The sequence below is a fragment of the Scyliorhinus torazame genome, chromosome 1 (assembly GCF_047496885.1).
Source record: "Scyliorhinus torazame isolate Kashiwa2021f chromosome 1, sScyTor2.1, whole genome shotgun sequence".
NCBI lineage: Eukaryota > Metazoa > Chordata > Chondrichthyes > Carcharhiniformes > Scyliorhinidae > Scyliorhinus > Scyliorhinus torazame.
Genome location: NC_092707.1, coordinates 55,223,006 through 55,240,669, shown reverse-complemented (window position 1 = coordinate 55,240,669; position 17,664 = coordinate 55,223,006). Strand labels below are relative to the sequence as shown.

The 17,664-nt window shown below is 44.8% G+C and overlaps 1 protein-coding gene across 1 annotated transcript in view; it reads right to left on the bottom strand.

The window, feature by feature from the left end:
- The window catches only part of hvcn1 (hydrogen voltage-gated channel 1), a 28,998-nt gene extending 22,236 nt beyond the window's left edge, over positions 1-6,762 (bottom strand). Inside the window, exons 1-2 of the mRNA XM_072495050.1 lie at positions 6,486-6,762; positions 2,805-3,001 (exon numbers count right to left, since the gene is read on the bottom strand). Of these exons, the coding sequence (XP_072351151.1) occupies positions 2,805-2,972 (168 nt within the window). The 5' untranslated portion in view covers positions 2,973-3,001; positions 6,486-6,762. The remainder of the gene's footprint in view (positions 1-2,804; positions 3,002-6,485) is intronic.
- Positions 6,763-17,664: the final 10,902 nt, after the last annotated feature.

Sequence of the window (17,664 nt, the reverse complement as noted above, 5' to 3'; positions counted from 1 at the left end):
TTGGTGCAGACTCAATGGGCAGTACTGGCCTCCTTCTGCACCAAGGGGATTCTAAGGTTGTTTGATTCAAATGTTAAACATTACTGATAGTATGGTAAATTGATATCATTAATATGCAACCTGTGAGAATTTCATGAAAATAAAGTTACTTCCACTGATACAAAGTCAAAGAACTTTAAACAATTTTCTTGGGCTACAAAATAACTAATTAAAATTCATTTTTATCAAATTGTAACCTTCCAAATGCTGTCAAATTAACTAGGTAATGGCCAGTATGATACAATAGTTCACTCAATTTACAAGCTAGACCATAAACCAGCTGTGTTTCCACCCTCCAGAGTTATCTAATCAGCCTCACTATTTCTCGTACATCAAATGCCCGTGATCTAGTCGCCATATCTACAAATGGCAAGTCCAGAAAACCTGATCTTTACAGGATTCCAGTATTTACTCAGGATTTAAACAGGTTTTCAAGCACATGAGATTTAAAATCAATTTAATATTGGAATTTCATAAAGTAAGCAAAATTACCCTTAAATCTTAGAACAAGATGATTTTGTGTGCTTATTTGTTGGTTAAAACAGCAACATTGATATTTATTGAAAATGGTACATTCTGGTTAAGACATGACGTGTATCCATAGTTCTCCAGTAGACACAACAAATTGCCATTCAAGTCATGAGGGGATGGCAAAAACCACAGCAAAGATCTGCTTCAAACCTAGATTGTAAAGCGGTTTGCAAGCTTTGATCTCCTGGCTCTTATGTAGCACAGCTAGTATTGCTCAAAGATAGAGCTTGTTCTACACTAAATAGGGCAATGAGAACATAAAACATTTTTAAAAACAAGATCATTTACTCAACAGACAATTCACACTAGAAAATCAGCCAGCCCCAGTAATTTATTTTCCTGAGGGAACTGAATAACAAGACAAATAAAACTTTGCTCCAACCCCCAATTAAACTCCATCTTTGCTAATCTAACATTAACACCTGTCAGCCTTCAGCCTTGACCGTAGAACTCCAGTGGATATTGTATATTTATGATGTTGGTAACCTTCAATCCTGACTTTAACCAAACTCGTTCAAGACAATAAACTAGTTTAACTGTCTATTCCAAATCTCATATTTTTCTTTTCTATGGGAACAAATGGTCTTTTAATCTCAAGCCTCACTTCAGATTTGCTAACTTAATCCTTTTGTTCTAATACTAAGATTGCAGTTGAAGGTAATTAGCCACTTCACATCATCAAATATCATGCTAGGCCTGGTCAACAAGGTTTTGACAGCTCGATCGATGTCACAGTAAACCGTGAAGCAATCCCACATATCAATTTTTATTTAAGTGTAGCCAACTTTTATTAGTCTCATAAAATGGGCATTTAATGAGTATCATGCCTGAAATGTTACGTGCAAGAAGTGTGCCCAACTGCAGCTCCTGTTAGACCGCTTGACAGCTCTGGAGCTGTGGATGGACTCACTTTGGAGCATCCACGATGCTGAGGAAATCGTGGATAACATGTTCAGTGAGTTGGTCACACCGCAGTTAAACATTTCTGAGGGAGGTAGGAAATGAGTGACCACCAGACAGAGGAAGAGTAGGAAGGCAGTGCAGGGGTCCCCTGCGGTCATCTCCCTCCAAAACAGATATACGTTTTGGATACTGTTGGGGGAGGTGGCTCACCAGGGGAAGGCAGGTAGCCAGGTTCATGGCACCATGGCTAGCTCTGCTGCACAGCAGCAGTAAGCTAATGCGACAGGAACCGATGCAGGAAGTCGGAGGGAAGTAAAATGGGGACAGAAACAAAAGGCAGTAAAAGGAAAAGTGAAAGGCAGTAAGGGGAAAAGTGAAAGACCAAGAAACCAAAGTCTAAAATCAAAAAGGGTCACAGTACAGAGTAGAGAGACTGTGGAGAACTCAGTGAATGAGTCCAGTAAGACTAAAAGAAATAAAACACAGGGAGAGTGTACAAAACATGACTGGACAGATGGTCTGAGAAAGCAGGGCAGAGAGCAAGGGAAGTCTAAACTAAACTACATTTATTTCAATGCAAGAGGCCTGACGGGCAAGACAGATGAACTCAGGGCATGGATGGGTACATGGAACTGGGATATTACAGCTATTACTGAAACATGGCTAAGGGAGGGGCAGGACTGGCAGCCCAATGTTCCAGGGTACAGATAAGAGAGAACAGGAGGTAAGAGAGGAGGGGGAGTTGCATTTTTGATTAGGGAGAATATCACGGCAGTACTGAGACTGGATATAGAGGGATATGGGCCAAATGCGAGCAATTGGGACTAGCTTAGTGGTAAAAACTGGGCGGCATGGACAAGTTGGGCCGAAGGACCTGTTTCCATGCTGTAACTCTATGACTTCCTTACTGAGGACAACTTATGAACCTGGTTTCTAATGTTTAGATGATGGTAGCATCTTTTATTCCCCCAATTTTTAAGTCTTAGTGGAAAATATAATCCAGGACATTTTTAAGAAGTTCTTCCATCTGTATAAGAGGCTAACGTAGTCTCATTAAGACAAATAAATGCACTGTCTACATGCAGCTAATGGTTTTCAGTTAGCTTGCCACACGGTTCACCGACATAAGGTAACTACTTCCACTGAACAAACCAATATGAATTATTCAATTAGCCTTGTGAAGCTAATCCTTTTATCCAGCGTGCAACAATTCTCCAACCCTAATTTCATTCTATACATATTTAAGATAATTTCAGAGATAATATCCCTTAAAGGTACATAACATTAGTACAACTGCTGAATATCTATCGCTATGAAATTTAAAATTGTACCTGAAACTTGTTTGAGTTAAATAACCACTTGAGAGCATCCCTAAAAGAGGTGAATTGAGAAGGAAGATTTTCTTCATCAGTATCTACTGGATCATCATGGTCTTCCTCGTCTTGCCACTTTTGATAGTCATCACCCACAGTGGTGAAGTATTTTAGGTACTTAGGCATGGTAGAATCCTTTAACGCCAATTTTAGTCCTATTAAACCAGGAAATAAAGTGATTCAAAATGGGTGAACCTGCCTCCAGTGATTGTCAAAAAGTATTCAGGAAGGTGGGCGGCATGGTGGCTCAGTGGTTAGCACTGCTGCCTCACGGCCCTGAGGACCCGGGTTCGAATCCCGGCCCTGGGTCACTGTCTGTGTGGAGTTTGCACATTCTCCCCGTGTCTGCGTGGGTTTCACCCCGACAACCCAAAGATGTGCAGGGTAAGTGGATTGGCCACGCTAAATTGCCTCTTAATTGGAAAAAAATAATTGGGTACTCTAAATTTATAAAAACAAAAACAAAAATATTCAGGAACAAATTTAATTTGAGTTCATATAGTGTTATGTAGAATATCTGGAATTCATGACGGTTGTATTATTTTAATCATTTTTAAAAAAATCAATGCCACTGAGCAATTAATGACTTTGTCACCACTAAACTTTCTCGGGTCAATTCCAATGTGTATAGAGCTTTTGTAAAAAAGCACATCACAGCCCAAGTTGAGTTACATGTAACTTACGTGTAGCACGGTGACCCAGTGGTTAGCACTGCTGCCTCACAGCTCCAGGGTCCCGGGTTCAATTCCAGCCTTGGGTGACTATCTGTGTGGAGTTTGCACTTTCTCTGTGTCTGCGTGGGTTTCCTCCGGGTGCTCCGGCTTCCACCCAAAGCATTACACAAGCTTTCCACCCTCCCATCGATTCTGTCTATACCTGCCGCTGCCTCAGGAAGGCAGACAGCATTGTCAGAGACCCCTCGTACCCAGGCTTTGCCCTCTTCCAGACCCTTCCATCAGGCAGAAGATACAGATGTCTGAAGACCTGTACATCCAGACTTGGAAAGAGCTTCTTCCCCACAGTTACCAGACTCCTCAATGACTCTCCCTCAGACTGATCTGTTCCCTATAAGACACTATTCATGACGCTCTATGCTGCTCTTGCTTATGTCATATTTGCTTTGTTATTTTGCCCTTGTTCTGTACTGTAACTAATTACTATTTGTCAATGGACTGTGTACTTTTTTGCATTCACAAAAACGATCTACTTTTTTTTGTCTACTGCATACGTACGGTGTATGTTTCCTTGGCCTCAGAAAAATCCTTTTCACTGTACTTCAGTATATGTGACAATAAATCAATCAAATCAAATCAGTCCAAAGATGTGCAAGTTAGGTGGATTGGCCTAGCTCAATTTCCTCTTAGTGTCCAAAAAGGTAAGGTGGGGTTACTGGGTTACTGTCTGTGTGGAGTTTGCACATTCTCCCCATGTCTCCCCATGGGATAGGATGGAGGTGTGGGCTTATGTAGGCTGCTCTTTCCAAGGGCTGGTGCCGACTCAATAGGCCAAATGGCTTCCTTCTGCGCTGTAAATTCTATGACAACAAAAATTGGGTGTTTGTGTAAAAGAAGGAATTTAACTTTCAGTTATTGTCTTATTTGGGAGATCATGCAACCAATACTACTTTTGATCCTGTGAAGTCTGGAGATTGCTTTAATCTACTGTCCCACCCCATCTGATTTTCAGGGAACAAGAATTTGTAGTGGGCTGAATCATGTGCGCAAACCACCATCCTGCTACCCTCAATATTGCACATCGATCTGACAATGAAGATCTGAAGGTGCGATGCCTCATGAGTTTATCCAGTGAATGGCTATTGTTATGAAATTGGAATGAAATTATAAATAAATAATTGGATAAAAAATTAAACTGATAGGGATTGAGGTGCACCAATGACTTGTGAGATGCGAATTAGCCTAGTAGCAGGGTGAAACAGATACTTTGTTAAGCAAAGCGGAGAATAGCGGTCTCAGGACCAAGATCATAGCCACATCCAGTTGCAAAGCAGAGCTCTCTCAGGGAATCAAGCTGTTGCACAGAAAAGAAAACAAAATAAGTCTATCTGTGTGCGAGAATCCATAAGTTTTACTCTAAACTAGAAGAACAGCTCCCAGCTGTAGGTCCTGTGTAGTAATTTGTTCTGGATTTGGCTCAGTGTTAAAACCTATGGGATGTTGTTTTGGGTACTGTGTATTCTCAAAATTTAGGAAAGCAAATAGATTTGGATTGAGGGTAGTAATTTAAGTACATTATCTGGATAATCATTATTGTAGTAAATTGTAAATGTTGTTCTTCACTGTTGCCTTTCTGTCTTAAAGTTTAATAAACGTTTTGAAGTTACAACAAGACTGACCCAATTCCTCACTAGTTTCATCTTTTTTCTCAATTTTTTTTCCAAATTGCAAAAGTAAATAGCTAAGAACCAGCATTCCAGGTTTCCCTCCTGGGATTGGGATTTGGGAGGCCCTTGTATTGAATATCAGTGGGGTTCATAACACTATGCCACTATAAACCATTTGGACTGTGTTGGTTGACTGCAGGGAGGGTGGCAGAAGATTTACTACAATTATCCTTAGTGTTCTGGATTAGGGATGCACAATCACCAAAGGCTGACAGCATCCAGCTCCTGCACGGAATTAGGTCATATGAATGAGGATCAGCACTCAACCCAACTCTACAATTTTATATAGCCTAACAATATTCATTCCAAAGGTTCAGATATGAATAATAAGCACATTGGAAAAGAGTGATTAGCATCCATTGGAATCAAAAAATTACACATTCTGGAGAACAGAGGGAGACACTGGTAGGAAAATAGACTGTTGTTTAACGTGTATAGCAAATTCTGAGGGGAAACTAGGCAAAAGGTCAAATTCAACTATTGTTATACAAAAACAGAAGACATTTTCATTCAGCAGTGTGAATCCTTATACGACTGCAAGTCGACTATTTGGAGATTGTAAAACAGCTTCATTTAGGGAATGAGAAGCAATCAGCAGCAGCAGAGAAGGTTTAGTCGGCAAAAGCCATTTTGTAAGGCATCAAATTACATGGAAGAAAATCTCAGGTCTTGTTCTGTGCTGAGCTGGATATTTCAACTGAGAAAACAAGGGGATCATTCCCATAGTTCTCAAGTGAACCCGGGCGGGGGGAATCAATCAGGGCCCTGGTTCCTGGTCTATTAGGGACAAGACTAGATCAGGCTCACTTGTGATGTCAAATAGTCTGAAGTATTCACTGTTTAGGTGAAGAGCAGCCACTTGAGAGGGCATCACATCCCAGCATTAATAGCTGGAAGACAGTGGGGCAAATTACAGCGCAACACTGGACAGAATTGGTTATGGTGCTTTCATTGTTGAATTACTCTCCTATATGCATGTGATCTGGCTGAGAGAGCTCGTGATTTCCTCCTTCATGACAAACGACATAAACGTCTAAAAGTCCAATTTCCTCAACCTCTCGGCGTCTAAATCTAGTTTGCTAGCTCTGAAATTTAATTCCTTTTCGTTTGGACCGCAGCAAGCCCAGCATGAAAAGTAATAGATTTTAAAACTCTTAAATATAAAACATGACTGAGTGAAAACACCGCTCTGATTAAAGAAGCTCCTGAAACTCATAAGTTGTACATGATGTACTTACGAGGATAACGGGTTTTGGAAAGGGGAGGAAATCTTCTCTGCGAGTCTCTAGGTTGCAAATCTTCTTCAATTGTCAAATGCACTTTGACCCGAATCCTGCTCACGTTTTTCCCGAACTGGGATCGTTTCCTTCCGCCTTTTCCCCGACTGTTCCTCTGTGGATTCTTGAATCTGCCAAATTCGGTCTCGCTGTTCCTTTGTGCCAACTCTGTGGTGAGACTTATCTTGCATGAAGCAAGTTCTGCTCCAGGTGGGAAGGGGGAGGGGAGAGGGGAACCCGCCCTTGCGACTATTGATGTTTCCTGATTAGAGCCTTCAGTGAATTCCAGTGGAATTGTTGGACCAGCTGTTGAATAATAATAATAATCTTTATTCTCACAAGTAGGCTTACATTAACACTGCAATGAAGTTACTGTGAAAAGCCCCTCGTCGCCAGGTGCACGGAGGCAGAATTCAGAATGTCCAAATTAACTAACAGCACATCTTTCGGGACTTGTGGGAGGAAACCGGAGCACCCGGAGGAAACCCACGCAGACACGGGGAGAAATTGCAGACCCCGCACAGACAGTGACCAAGCTGGGAATCGAACCTGGGACCCTGGTGCTGTGAAGCAACAGTGCTAACCACTGTGCTACTGTGCCACCTAAATGTCACTCTGCCCGGCATGAGGGAGATTTTCTGATCAAGCCTGGTTACTGGTACGTGTTGATCCACACCAAGAAGGCTGGGGGCAGGAAGGTCAGGAGTGATCCTTGAATGAATTAACCGCCTCAGTCACTTTTAGGACCAGTGTTAGACATAGAATTTATTTACAGTGCAGAAGGAGGCCATTTGACACACCGGAAAGACAAACCCACGTAATCCCATACCTCCACCCTACCCCCACAACCCAGTAACCCCACCTAACCTTTTTGAACACTAAGGGCAATTTATCATGTCCAGTCCACCTAACCTGCACATCTTTGGTCTGTGGGAGGAAACCGGAGCACGCAGAAGAAACCCACGAAGGCACGGGGAGAACGTGCAGACTCCGCACAGACAGTGACCCAAGCCGGGAATCGAACCTGGGACCCTGGAGCTGCGAAGCAACTGTGCTAACCACTGTGCTGCTGTACTGCCCATTGATTTTATTGTATTGATTTTTTTTTAACAGTGCAGTTTAACAAGCATGGGGGTGCCATCCCAAATTCTACACTCAGAAGACAGCAATAACTGCACTTCTGTCAATTTTCCTTTCTTGCCCACTTTGGAGCTGGTCTTTGTTAATGGCTATTACAGATCTTGCCACAAAATAATTGTTTCCGGTTCTCCCAGTTTATTTTCCCCATCTGTCCAGTTTTGCAGTAACTCACTTGGATGAGTGCAGCTCCAACAACACTCAAGAATCTTGATACCATCCAGGATAAATCAACCCACTTGATAGACACCCCATCCACTACCTTCACCATTCACTCCCTCCATCATGGACACACAGTGGCAGCCGTGTGTACCATCTGCAAGATGCACTGCAGCTACACACCAAGGCTCTTTTGACAGCACCTTCCAAACCAGTAACCTCTACCATGACCTCTGCCACCTAGAAGAACAAGAGCAGCAGATGCATGGGAACACAACCATCTGCAAGTTTCCCTCCAAGCCACACACCATCCCGGCTTGGAATTGCTGTTCCTTCACTGCTGCTGGGTCCAAATCCTGTAACTCCCTCCGTAACACCACATGGACTGCAGTGATTCAAGGCCACCATCGCCATTCCAAGGGCAATTAGGAATCAAAAATAAATGCTGGCCTAGCCAGCAATACCCCCATCCTGAGAATGTATAAATAAAAATATAATTTTCTTTGTTTTTACATCTAGTCCTTTGGGTTTTGACTGCTCCACGTCCCTCTTGCTAAAATTCCTTACTGCATGAATATTATTGCTATCTATTTCTCCCTTCACTATCCTTGTTGTTTTAAATTTCCTACTTTGAACATTTAATTACTTCCCAATCTAACATTCTGCAATGTACATTAATACCTATCTGGTCACATTTAGCCTATCCAAATGGAATACTTCCCATCTGTCCCTGATGCCAATTCCAGCAAAATGGAATCACTCACTCTTGCCATGACACCTTAAGCCACGCATTGATTTCCTGAATCCACCTGTCCTTCTCAATTATAGTACATAGCTAGGGAAGTAAACACAAGATTACTATTTGTGAAATCATGCTTCAAAATGTGTTTCCTGATCTCCCAAGTTCATTTTTCAGGTCTGTCTTTACCTACATTACTGGTTCATGCAATGATTGCTTTCCTTCTTCAGAAACAACTTTTCCAGTCTACTCAGTACCCGAGAATCTGGGAGGCAATAAAGTATCCAGGACTGTCAATTCTATGAGACTGTCAGTCTGGATTGCAGGTCATGTCAGTTCATTTGATTATTGAATCCTCCAACACCACTTAATTCGTGCTTGTAACAATTTATACTGAATAAATAACCCCAACAAAAGTGTCCATAAGACCATAAGACATAGGAGCAGAATTAGGCCACTCGGCCGATCGAGTCTGCTCCGCCATTCAATCATGGCTGATATTTTTCTCATCCGCATTCTCCTGCCTTCTCCCCATAACCCCTGGTCCCCTTATTAATCATGAACCTATCTATCTCTGTCTTAAAGACACTCGATGATATGGCCTCCACAGCCTTCTGCAGCAAAGAGTTCCACAGATTCACCACCCTCTGGCTGAAGAAATTCCTTCTCATCGCTGTTTTAAAGGATCGCCCCTTTAGTCTGAGATTGTGTCCTCTGCTTCTAGTTTTTCCTACAAGAGGAAACAACTTCTCCACGTCCACTCTATCCAGGCCTTGCAATATCTTGCAAGTTTCAATAAGATCCCCCCCTCATCCTTCTAAACTCCAACGAGTACAGACCCAGAGTCCTCAACCGTTCCTCATAGGACAAGCTCTTCATTCCAGGGATCATTCTTGTGAATCTCTTCTGGATCCTTTCCAAGGCCAGCACATCCTTCCTTAGATATGGGACCCAAAACTGCTCACAATACTCCGAATATGGTCTGACCAGAGCCTTATACAGCCTCAGAATTACATCACTGGTCTTGTATTCTAGCCCTCTCGACATGAATGCTAACATTGCATTTGCCTTCCTAACCTACACATTAACCTTAAGAGAATCGTGAACAAGGACTCCCAAGTCCCTTTGGCTTCTGATTTCCTCAGCATTTCCCCATTTAGAAAATAGTCTCTGCCTAAATTCCTCCTTCCAAAGTGCATAACCTCACACTTTTCCACATTGTATTTCATCTGCCACATCATTGTCCACTCTCCTTTTTGGAAATTTGGCATGTCAGCTAAGACCCTCACCAACTTCTACAGATGCACCATAGAAAGCATTCTTTCTGGTTGTATCACAGCTTGGTATGGAGCCTGGTCTGCCCAAGACCGCAGGAAACTACAAAAGATCATGAATGTAGCCCAGTCCATCACGCTAACCAGCCTCCCATCCATTGATCTATAATTCCCGCTGCCTCAAAAAGGCAGCCAGCATAATTAAGGACCCCATGCATCCCAGACATACTCTCTTCCACCTTCTTCCGTCAGGAAAAAGATACCAAAGTTTGAGGTCACGTACCAACCAACCCAAGAACAGCTTCCTCCCGACGACTTCCGGTTGCGGCTATGCGGAGCTAAGTCGCACATTCGGCGGCTCCCGCAAAAACAGACTTTTGGGCTCTTTTCAGGGCCCCCAAAGGCACTTTTTCGACGTTTCCTGGTGTGGGAAGGAGTCTACAACAGCTCCCCGTCAGTATCTGGCTTCAACTAGGAGCGGGGCGACATAAAAATTGGTGGTGGACCCGAAGAAGGTGCGAGGGAAGAAGGACAAAATGGCGGCGGGCGGAGACCAGGCAGCGTGGATGCAGTGGGCGGAAGAGCAGCAGGAGGGTATCCAGCGCTGCTTCAGAGAGATTAAAACGGACCTGCTAGAGCTGATGAAGGCTTCTATTGATAAGCTGCTGGAGACACAGACGGCCCAGGGGGTGGCGATCCGTGAGGCTCGACAAAAGATCTCTGACAATGAGGACGAGATCTTAGGCCTGGCGGTAAAGGTGGAGGCGCAGGAGGCGCTCCACAAGAAATGGCAGGAGCGGTTCGAGGAGATGGAGAATCGGTCGAGGCGGAAGAATCTGCGGATTCTGGGCCTCCCGGAGGGGCTGCAGGGGCCGGACGTGGGGGCCTATGTGGTCACCATGTTGAACTCGCTGATGGGAGCGGGGTCCTTCCAGGGGCCCCTGGAGCTGGAACGGACCCATAGAGTGCTGGCAAGGAGGCCCAAGGCTAACGAGCCTCCGCGGGCGGTGCTGGTGAGGTTCCATCGGTTCATCGATCGGGAGTGTGTGCTCAGGTGGGCCAAGAAGGAGAGGAGCAGCAGGTGGGAGAACGCGGAGGTCGGATATACCAGGACTGGAGTGCGGAGGTGGCGAAGAGGAGGGCCGGGTACAATCGAGCGAAGGCAGTGCTGCACAGGAAGGGGGTGAAGTTTGGCATGTTGCAGCCGGTGCGACTGTGGGTTACCTACAAGGACCGGCACCATTATTTTGAGTCTCCGGAGGAGGCGTGGGCCTTTGTTCAGGCTGAGAAGTTGGACACAGATTGAGGGTCGGGATGGGCGATTGGGGACTGCGGTTGATATGCTATGTTTATTTTTGTTTCGAGGGGGGGTGCCTTTGTATTGCTCCGGGTTTCTTTTTCTCTGTGTTTTTCTCTTTTGGGTCGGTGAGTGTGGCTGGGGCGGGTTAGGCACTGTTTTGGTTGGGTTGGTCGGAGGGACTCTTGGAGGGGGGGTAGGTAAACGGAACAGGGGGGGTGGATGGCGGTGAGATGGGGCCCCATGGGGTGGGGGAGGCCCGAGTCAGGGGTGAGGGGACCGGGCTTGTAAAAGGAGCTGCGTCAGAGGTTGCGGGGCCTGGTAGGTGGAAATCGTGGGCTTTTTCCCGTGCTGGAGACTGGAGGGGGCGGGGCCGGGGCGGGGAAGCGAGGGTTGTTCCCCGTGCTTAGAACGGAAGGGGGAGGGGGAGAGCCTATGCAGGGGGATGGGAGAGGAGGGAGATCTTTTGTAGTTTCCTGCGGTCTTGGGCAGACCAGGCTCCATACCAAGCTGTGATACAACCAGAAAGAATGCTTTCTATGGTGCATCTGTAGAAGTTGGTGAGGGTCTTAGCTGACATGCCAAATTTCCAAAAAGGAGAGTGGACAATGATGTCCCACACAATGGGAGGAGTCGAAGGAGAGGCGGGAGTGGCCGGGGTCAGCAGGAGTCAGCTGACTTGCGGAAGTGCAATGGGGGGAGTAAATCAGCGAGGATGGGTCCTAGCCCGGGGGGGGGGGGGGGTTATCGAGTTGCTGCTGCTATAGTCAAGGAGGAACTGGAGCGAGTGGGGGAGGTCGAGACGGGGGTATGCCGCTGTGGGGAACGGGCCGGGTGTGGGCGCGTGGCTGACCGAGGAGGGGTCATGGCTAGTCGGCGGGGGAGGGGGGCGGGTAGCCCACTGATCCGGCTGATAAGCTGGAATGTAAGGGGACGGAAGGGTCGGTTAAGCGGGCCCGCATGTTCGCGCACCTGAAGGGGCTCAAGGCGGATGTGGTTATGCTTCAGGAAACACACCTGAAGGTGGCAGACCAGGTAAGACTGAGGAAAGGGTGGATAGGTCAGGTGTTTCACTCGGAGCTAGATGCCAAAAATCGAGGGGTGGCGATCTTGGTGGGAAAGAAGGTGTCATTCGAGGCGTCGAGCATTGTGGCCGATAATGGCAGTAGGTACATAATAGTAAGTGGTAAGTTGCAGGGAGAGAGGGTGGTACTGGTCACTGTGTATGCCCCAAACTGGGACAGTGCGGGTTTTACGCGGCGTATGTTGGGTCGGATCCCAGACTTGGAATTGGGGGGCCTGATAATGGGGGGAGACTTTAACACGGTGCTGGATCTGGCACTGAATCGCTCCAGGTCTAGGACGGGTAGGAAGCCGGCGGCGGCTAGAGTTCTGAGGGGTTTATGGTCCAGATTGGGGGGGGTGGGGGGGGGGGGGGGGGTGGACTTGGAGACTTGCAAGGCCGGGGGCTAGGGAATTTTCATTCTTCTCACATGTCCACAAGGCTTATTCCCGAATCGACTTTTTCATCTTGAGTAGGGCGCTGATAGCGAGAGTAGAGGATACTGAGTATTCGGCGTTAGCCATTTCGGACCACGCCCCGCATTGGGTGGACTTGGAGATGGGGGAAGGAGAGGGACCAGTGCCCGCTGTGGCGCTTGGAGGTGGAGCTGTTGGCGGACGAGGAGGTGAGCGAGCGGGTCCGAGGAAGTATAGAGAGGTACTTGGAGACCAACGACAATGGGGAGGTCCGAGTGGGGATGGTATGGGAGGCACTGAAGGCGATGGTGAGAGGAGAGCTGATCTCCATTAGGGCACACAAGGAGTGGAGGGAGCGGGGGGAGAGGGAGAGGTACCCATTGATACCCATCAATAATTGCCTTTAAGCGAGGTAGAGAGTCGCTTTCTTAAACCACTGCAGTCTAACTATGGTGCTGTTGATTGGGGAGTTCCAGGATTTTGACCCAGTAACCATGAAGGAATGGCAATAAATTTCCAAGTTAGGATGGTATATAACTTGGACGGGAACTTGCATCCCCTACCCTTGTTCATCTACGTGATAGATGTCACCAATTTGGAAGGTACTGTTGAAGAAACCTTGGTAATTTGCTGCAGTGCACTTTATAGATGGTACAAACTGCACTCATAGTATAAGAACATAAGAACTAGGAGCCAGGAGTAGGCCATCTGGCCCCTCGAGCCTGCTCCACCATTCAATGAGATCATGGCTGATCTTTTTTGGACTCAGCTCCACTTTCCTGCCCAAACACCATAACCCTTAATCCCTTTATTCTTCAAAAAACTATCTATCTTTATCTTAAAAATATTTAATGAAGGAGCCTCAACTGCTTCACTGGGCAAGGAATTCCATAGATTCACAACCCTTTGGGTGAAGAAGTTCCTCCTAAGCTCAGTCCTAAATCTACTTCCCCTTATTTTGAGGCTATGCCCCCTAGTTCTGCTTTCACCCGCCAGTGGAAACAACCTGCCCGCATCTATCCTCTCTATTCCCTTCATAATTTTACACATTTCTATAAGATCCCCCACATCCTTCTAAATTCCAACGAGTACAGTCCCAGTCTATTCAACCTCTCCTCGTAATCCAACCCCTTTAGCTCTGGGATTAACCGAGTGAATCTCCTCTGCACACCCTCCAGCACCAGTACGTCCTTTCTCAGGTAAGGAGACCAAAACTGAACACAATACTCCAGGTGTGGCCTCATTAACACCTTATACAATTTCAGCAGAACCTCCCTAGTCTTAAACTCCATCCCTCGAGGAATGAAGGACAAAATTTCATTTTCCTTCTTAATCACCTGTTGCACCTGTAAACCAACTTTTTGCGACTCATGCACTAGCACATCCAGGTCTCTGCACTGTGGCATGTTTTAACATTTTATCATTTAAATAATAATCCCTTTTGCTATTATTCCTACCAAAATGGATGACCTCATATTTGTCAACATTGTATTCCATCTGCCAGACCCTAGCCCATTCACTTAACCTATCCAAATCCCTCTGCAGACTTCCGGTATCCTCTGCACTTTTTGCTTTACCACTCATCTTAGTGTCGTCTGCAAACTTGGACACATTGCACTTGGTCCCCAACTCCAAATCATCTATGTAAATTGTGAACAGTTGTGGGCCCAACACTGATCCCTGAGGGACACCACTAGCTACTGATTGCCAACCAGAGAAACACCCATTAATCCCCACTCTTTGCTTTCTATTAATTAACCAATCCTCTATCCATGCTACTACTTTCCCCTTAATGCCATGCATCTTTATCTCATGCAGCAATCTTTTGTGTGGCACCTTGTCAAAAGCTTTCTGGAAATCCAGATATACCACATCCATTGGCTCCCCGTTATCTACCGCACTGGAAATGCCCTCAAAAAATTCCACTAAATTAGTTAGGCAGGACCTGCCCTTTATGAACCCATGCTGCGTCTGTCCAATGGGATAATGTCCATCCAGATGCCTTGCTGTTTCTTCCTTGATGATAGATTCCAGCATCTTCCCTACTACCGAAGTTAAGCTAACTGGCCTATAATTACTCACTTTCTGCCTACCTCCTTTTTTTAAACAGTGGTGTCACGTTTGCTAATTTCCAATCCGCTGGGACCACCCCAGAGTCTAGTGAATCTTGGTAAATTATCACTAGTATATTTGCAATTTCCCTAGCCATCTCTTTTAGCACTCTGGGATGCATTCCATCAGGTCCAGGAGACTTGTCTACCTTTAGCCCCATTAGCTTGCCCATCACTACTTCCTTAGTGATAACAATCATCTCAAGGTCCTCACCTGTCATAGCCTCATTTCCATCAGCCACTGGCATGCTATTTGTGTCTTCCACTGTGAAGACCGACCCAGAAAACCTGTTCCAATTCCTCAGCCATTTACTCATCTCATTATTAAATCTCCCTTCTCATCCTCTAAAGGACCAATATTTATCTTAGCCTCTCTTTTTTGTTTTGTATATTTGTAGAAACCTTTACTGTCTTTTTATGTTCTGAGCAAGTTTACTCTCATAATCTATCTTACTCTTCTTTATAGTTTTTTTAGTAGCTTTCTGTTGCCCCCTAAAGATTTCCCAGTCCTCTAGTCTCCCACTAATATTTGCCACTTTGTATGCTTTTTCCTTCAATTTGATACTCTCCCCTATTTCCTTCGATATCCACGGTCGATTTTCCCTCTTTCTACCGTCCTTCCTTTTTGTCGGTATAAACCTTTGCTGAGCACTGTGAAAAATCGCTTGGAAGGTTCTCCACTGTTCTTCAACTGTTTCACCATAAAGTCTTTGCTCCCAGTCTACCTTAGCTAGTTCTTCTCTCATCCCATTGTAATCTCCTTAGTTTAAGCACAAAACACTAGTTGATTTTACCTTCTCATCCTCCATCTGTATTTTAAATTCCACCATATTGTGATCGCTCCTTCTGAGAGGATCCCTAACTATGAGATCATGAATCAATCCTGTCTCATTACACAAGACCAGATCTAGGATCGCTTGTTTCCTCGTAGGTTCCATTACATACTGTTCTAGGAAACTATCGCGGATACATTCTATAAACTCTTTGCTCCCAGTCTACTCTTCTCTCATCCCATTGTAATCTCTTTTGTTTAAGCACAAAACACTATAGTGTTTGATTTTTCCTTCTCACCCATCATCTGTATTTTAAATTCCACCATATTATGATCGCTCCTTCAAGAGGATCCCTAACTATGAGATCATGAATCAATCCTGTCTCATTACACAGGACCAGATCTAGGACCACTTGTTCCCTCATAGGTTCCATTACATACTGTTCTAGGAAACTATCGCGGATACATTCTATAAACTTCTCAAGGTTGCCTTGACCGACTTGGTTTAACCAATGGACATGTAGATTAAAATCCCCCATAACTGCTGTACCATTTCTACATGCATCAGTTATTTCTTTGTTTATTGCCTGCCCCACCATAATGTTACTATTTGGTGGCCTATAGACTAGTCCTATCAGTGACTTTTTCACCTTACTATTCCTGATTTCCACCCAAACGGATTCAACCTTATCCTCCATAGCACCGATGTCATCCCTTACTATTGCCCGGATATCATCCTTAAATAACAGAGCAAGTATGCCAGTGTCAAAGAGAGTGAATATTTCAAGTGGGGAATGGGTGCTGATCCAGTGGGCTGATTTGTTTTTGATGGTGTTGAGTTTGAATGCCATTACTACACTAATTCAACTAACTGGAAAGTATTCCATCACAGTTCTGATTTATGCCTTTAAGGTGGTGGAAAGGCTTTACCGAGTCTGGAGAAATGTTCTCTGTACTCCACATGGCGCCCCCCCCCCAGCAACCTGGAAGTTCTGTGCAGGCTACGCAGCCCTATTTCCATGCCAAATAATTTTAATGGGGCTGGATGCTTAAATAAATTACTCATGCACTATTAAAAAAAATTAGGGGAGCTGGGTCAGGTGAATTACCCATTGCAGAATAATTAGCTCGAACCTGCTCTTGTAGACTTGGTGTACATGTAGCTGCTCGAGTTGGGTTTCTGATTGATTGGCACACCCAGGATATTGATGGAGGCAAAGAACAAAGAAAAGCATAGCACAGGAACAGGCCCTTCGGCCCTCCCAAGCCTGCGCCGACCATGCTGCCCAGCTAAACTAAAATCTTACTTCCGGGGTCCGTATCCCTCTATTCCCATCCTATTCATGTATTTATCAAGATGCCCTTAAACGTCACTATCGTCCCCGCTTTCACCACCTCCTCCGGCAGCGGGTTCCATGCACCCACTACCCTCGGTGTAAAAAAAACTTGCCCCTTACACCTTAAACCTATGCCCCCTAGTAATTGACCCCTCTACCTTGGGAAAAGGTCTCTGACTATCCATTCCATCTATGCCCCTCATAATTTTATAGACTTCTATCAGGTCGCCACTCAACCGCCTTCGTTCCAGAGAACACAAACCTCTCCTCATAGCTAATAATCTCCATATCAGGCAATCTCCATATCAGGCAACATCCTGGTAAATCTCTTCTGCACCCTCTCTAAAGCCTTGTCATGTGTGGCAGCAATGACACTTACCATTTAGAAGAGTGGTAATTAGCTAAAATTTGAATTAAATAATAGTTCATACATCACTATGAACTTTATGTTTGAGGACTCTGAAAGGAGTTAATTCATTCCACTTTGTTAGTAATTCATTCCACTTTGTTAGTACTGTAATTCTATGTCACATGACCTGAGGTGCAACTGTAATTGACATAGGACTGGATATGAATTGGAGGTAGCCTATAAACTTTAGACATATGGAGAAATCTGATCCAACCAAAATGTTTGTCAGAAAAAATGACAGGCTGGGTGGATAACAGTTGGCATATTTGAATAAATATTCAAAGTTCTGAGCACGCATTCTACGATTGTCTTAGTGTATATTTACAGAAGATTATCATAGATCATAGAATTTACAGTGCAGAAGACATTTAATATACAGTAAATAGTTAATGTGCATATAAATAAAGCACATATAAATGTATTTGT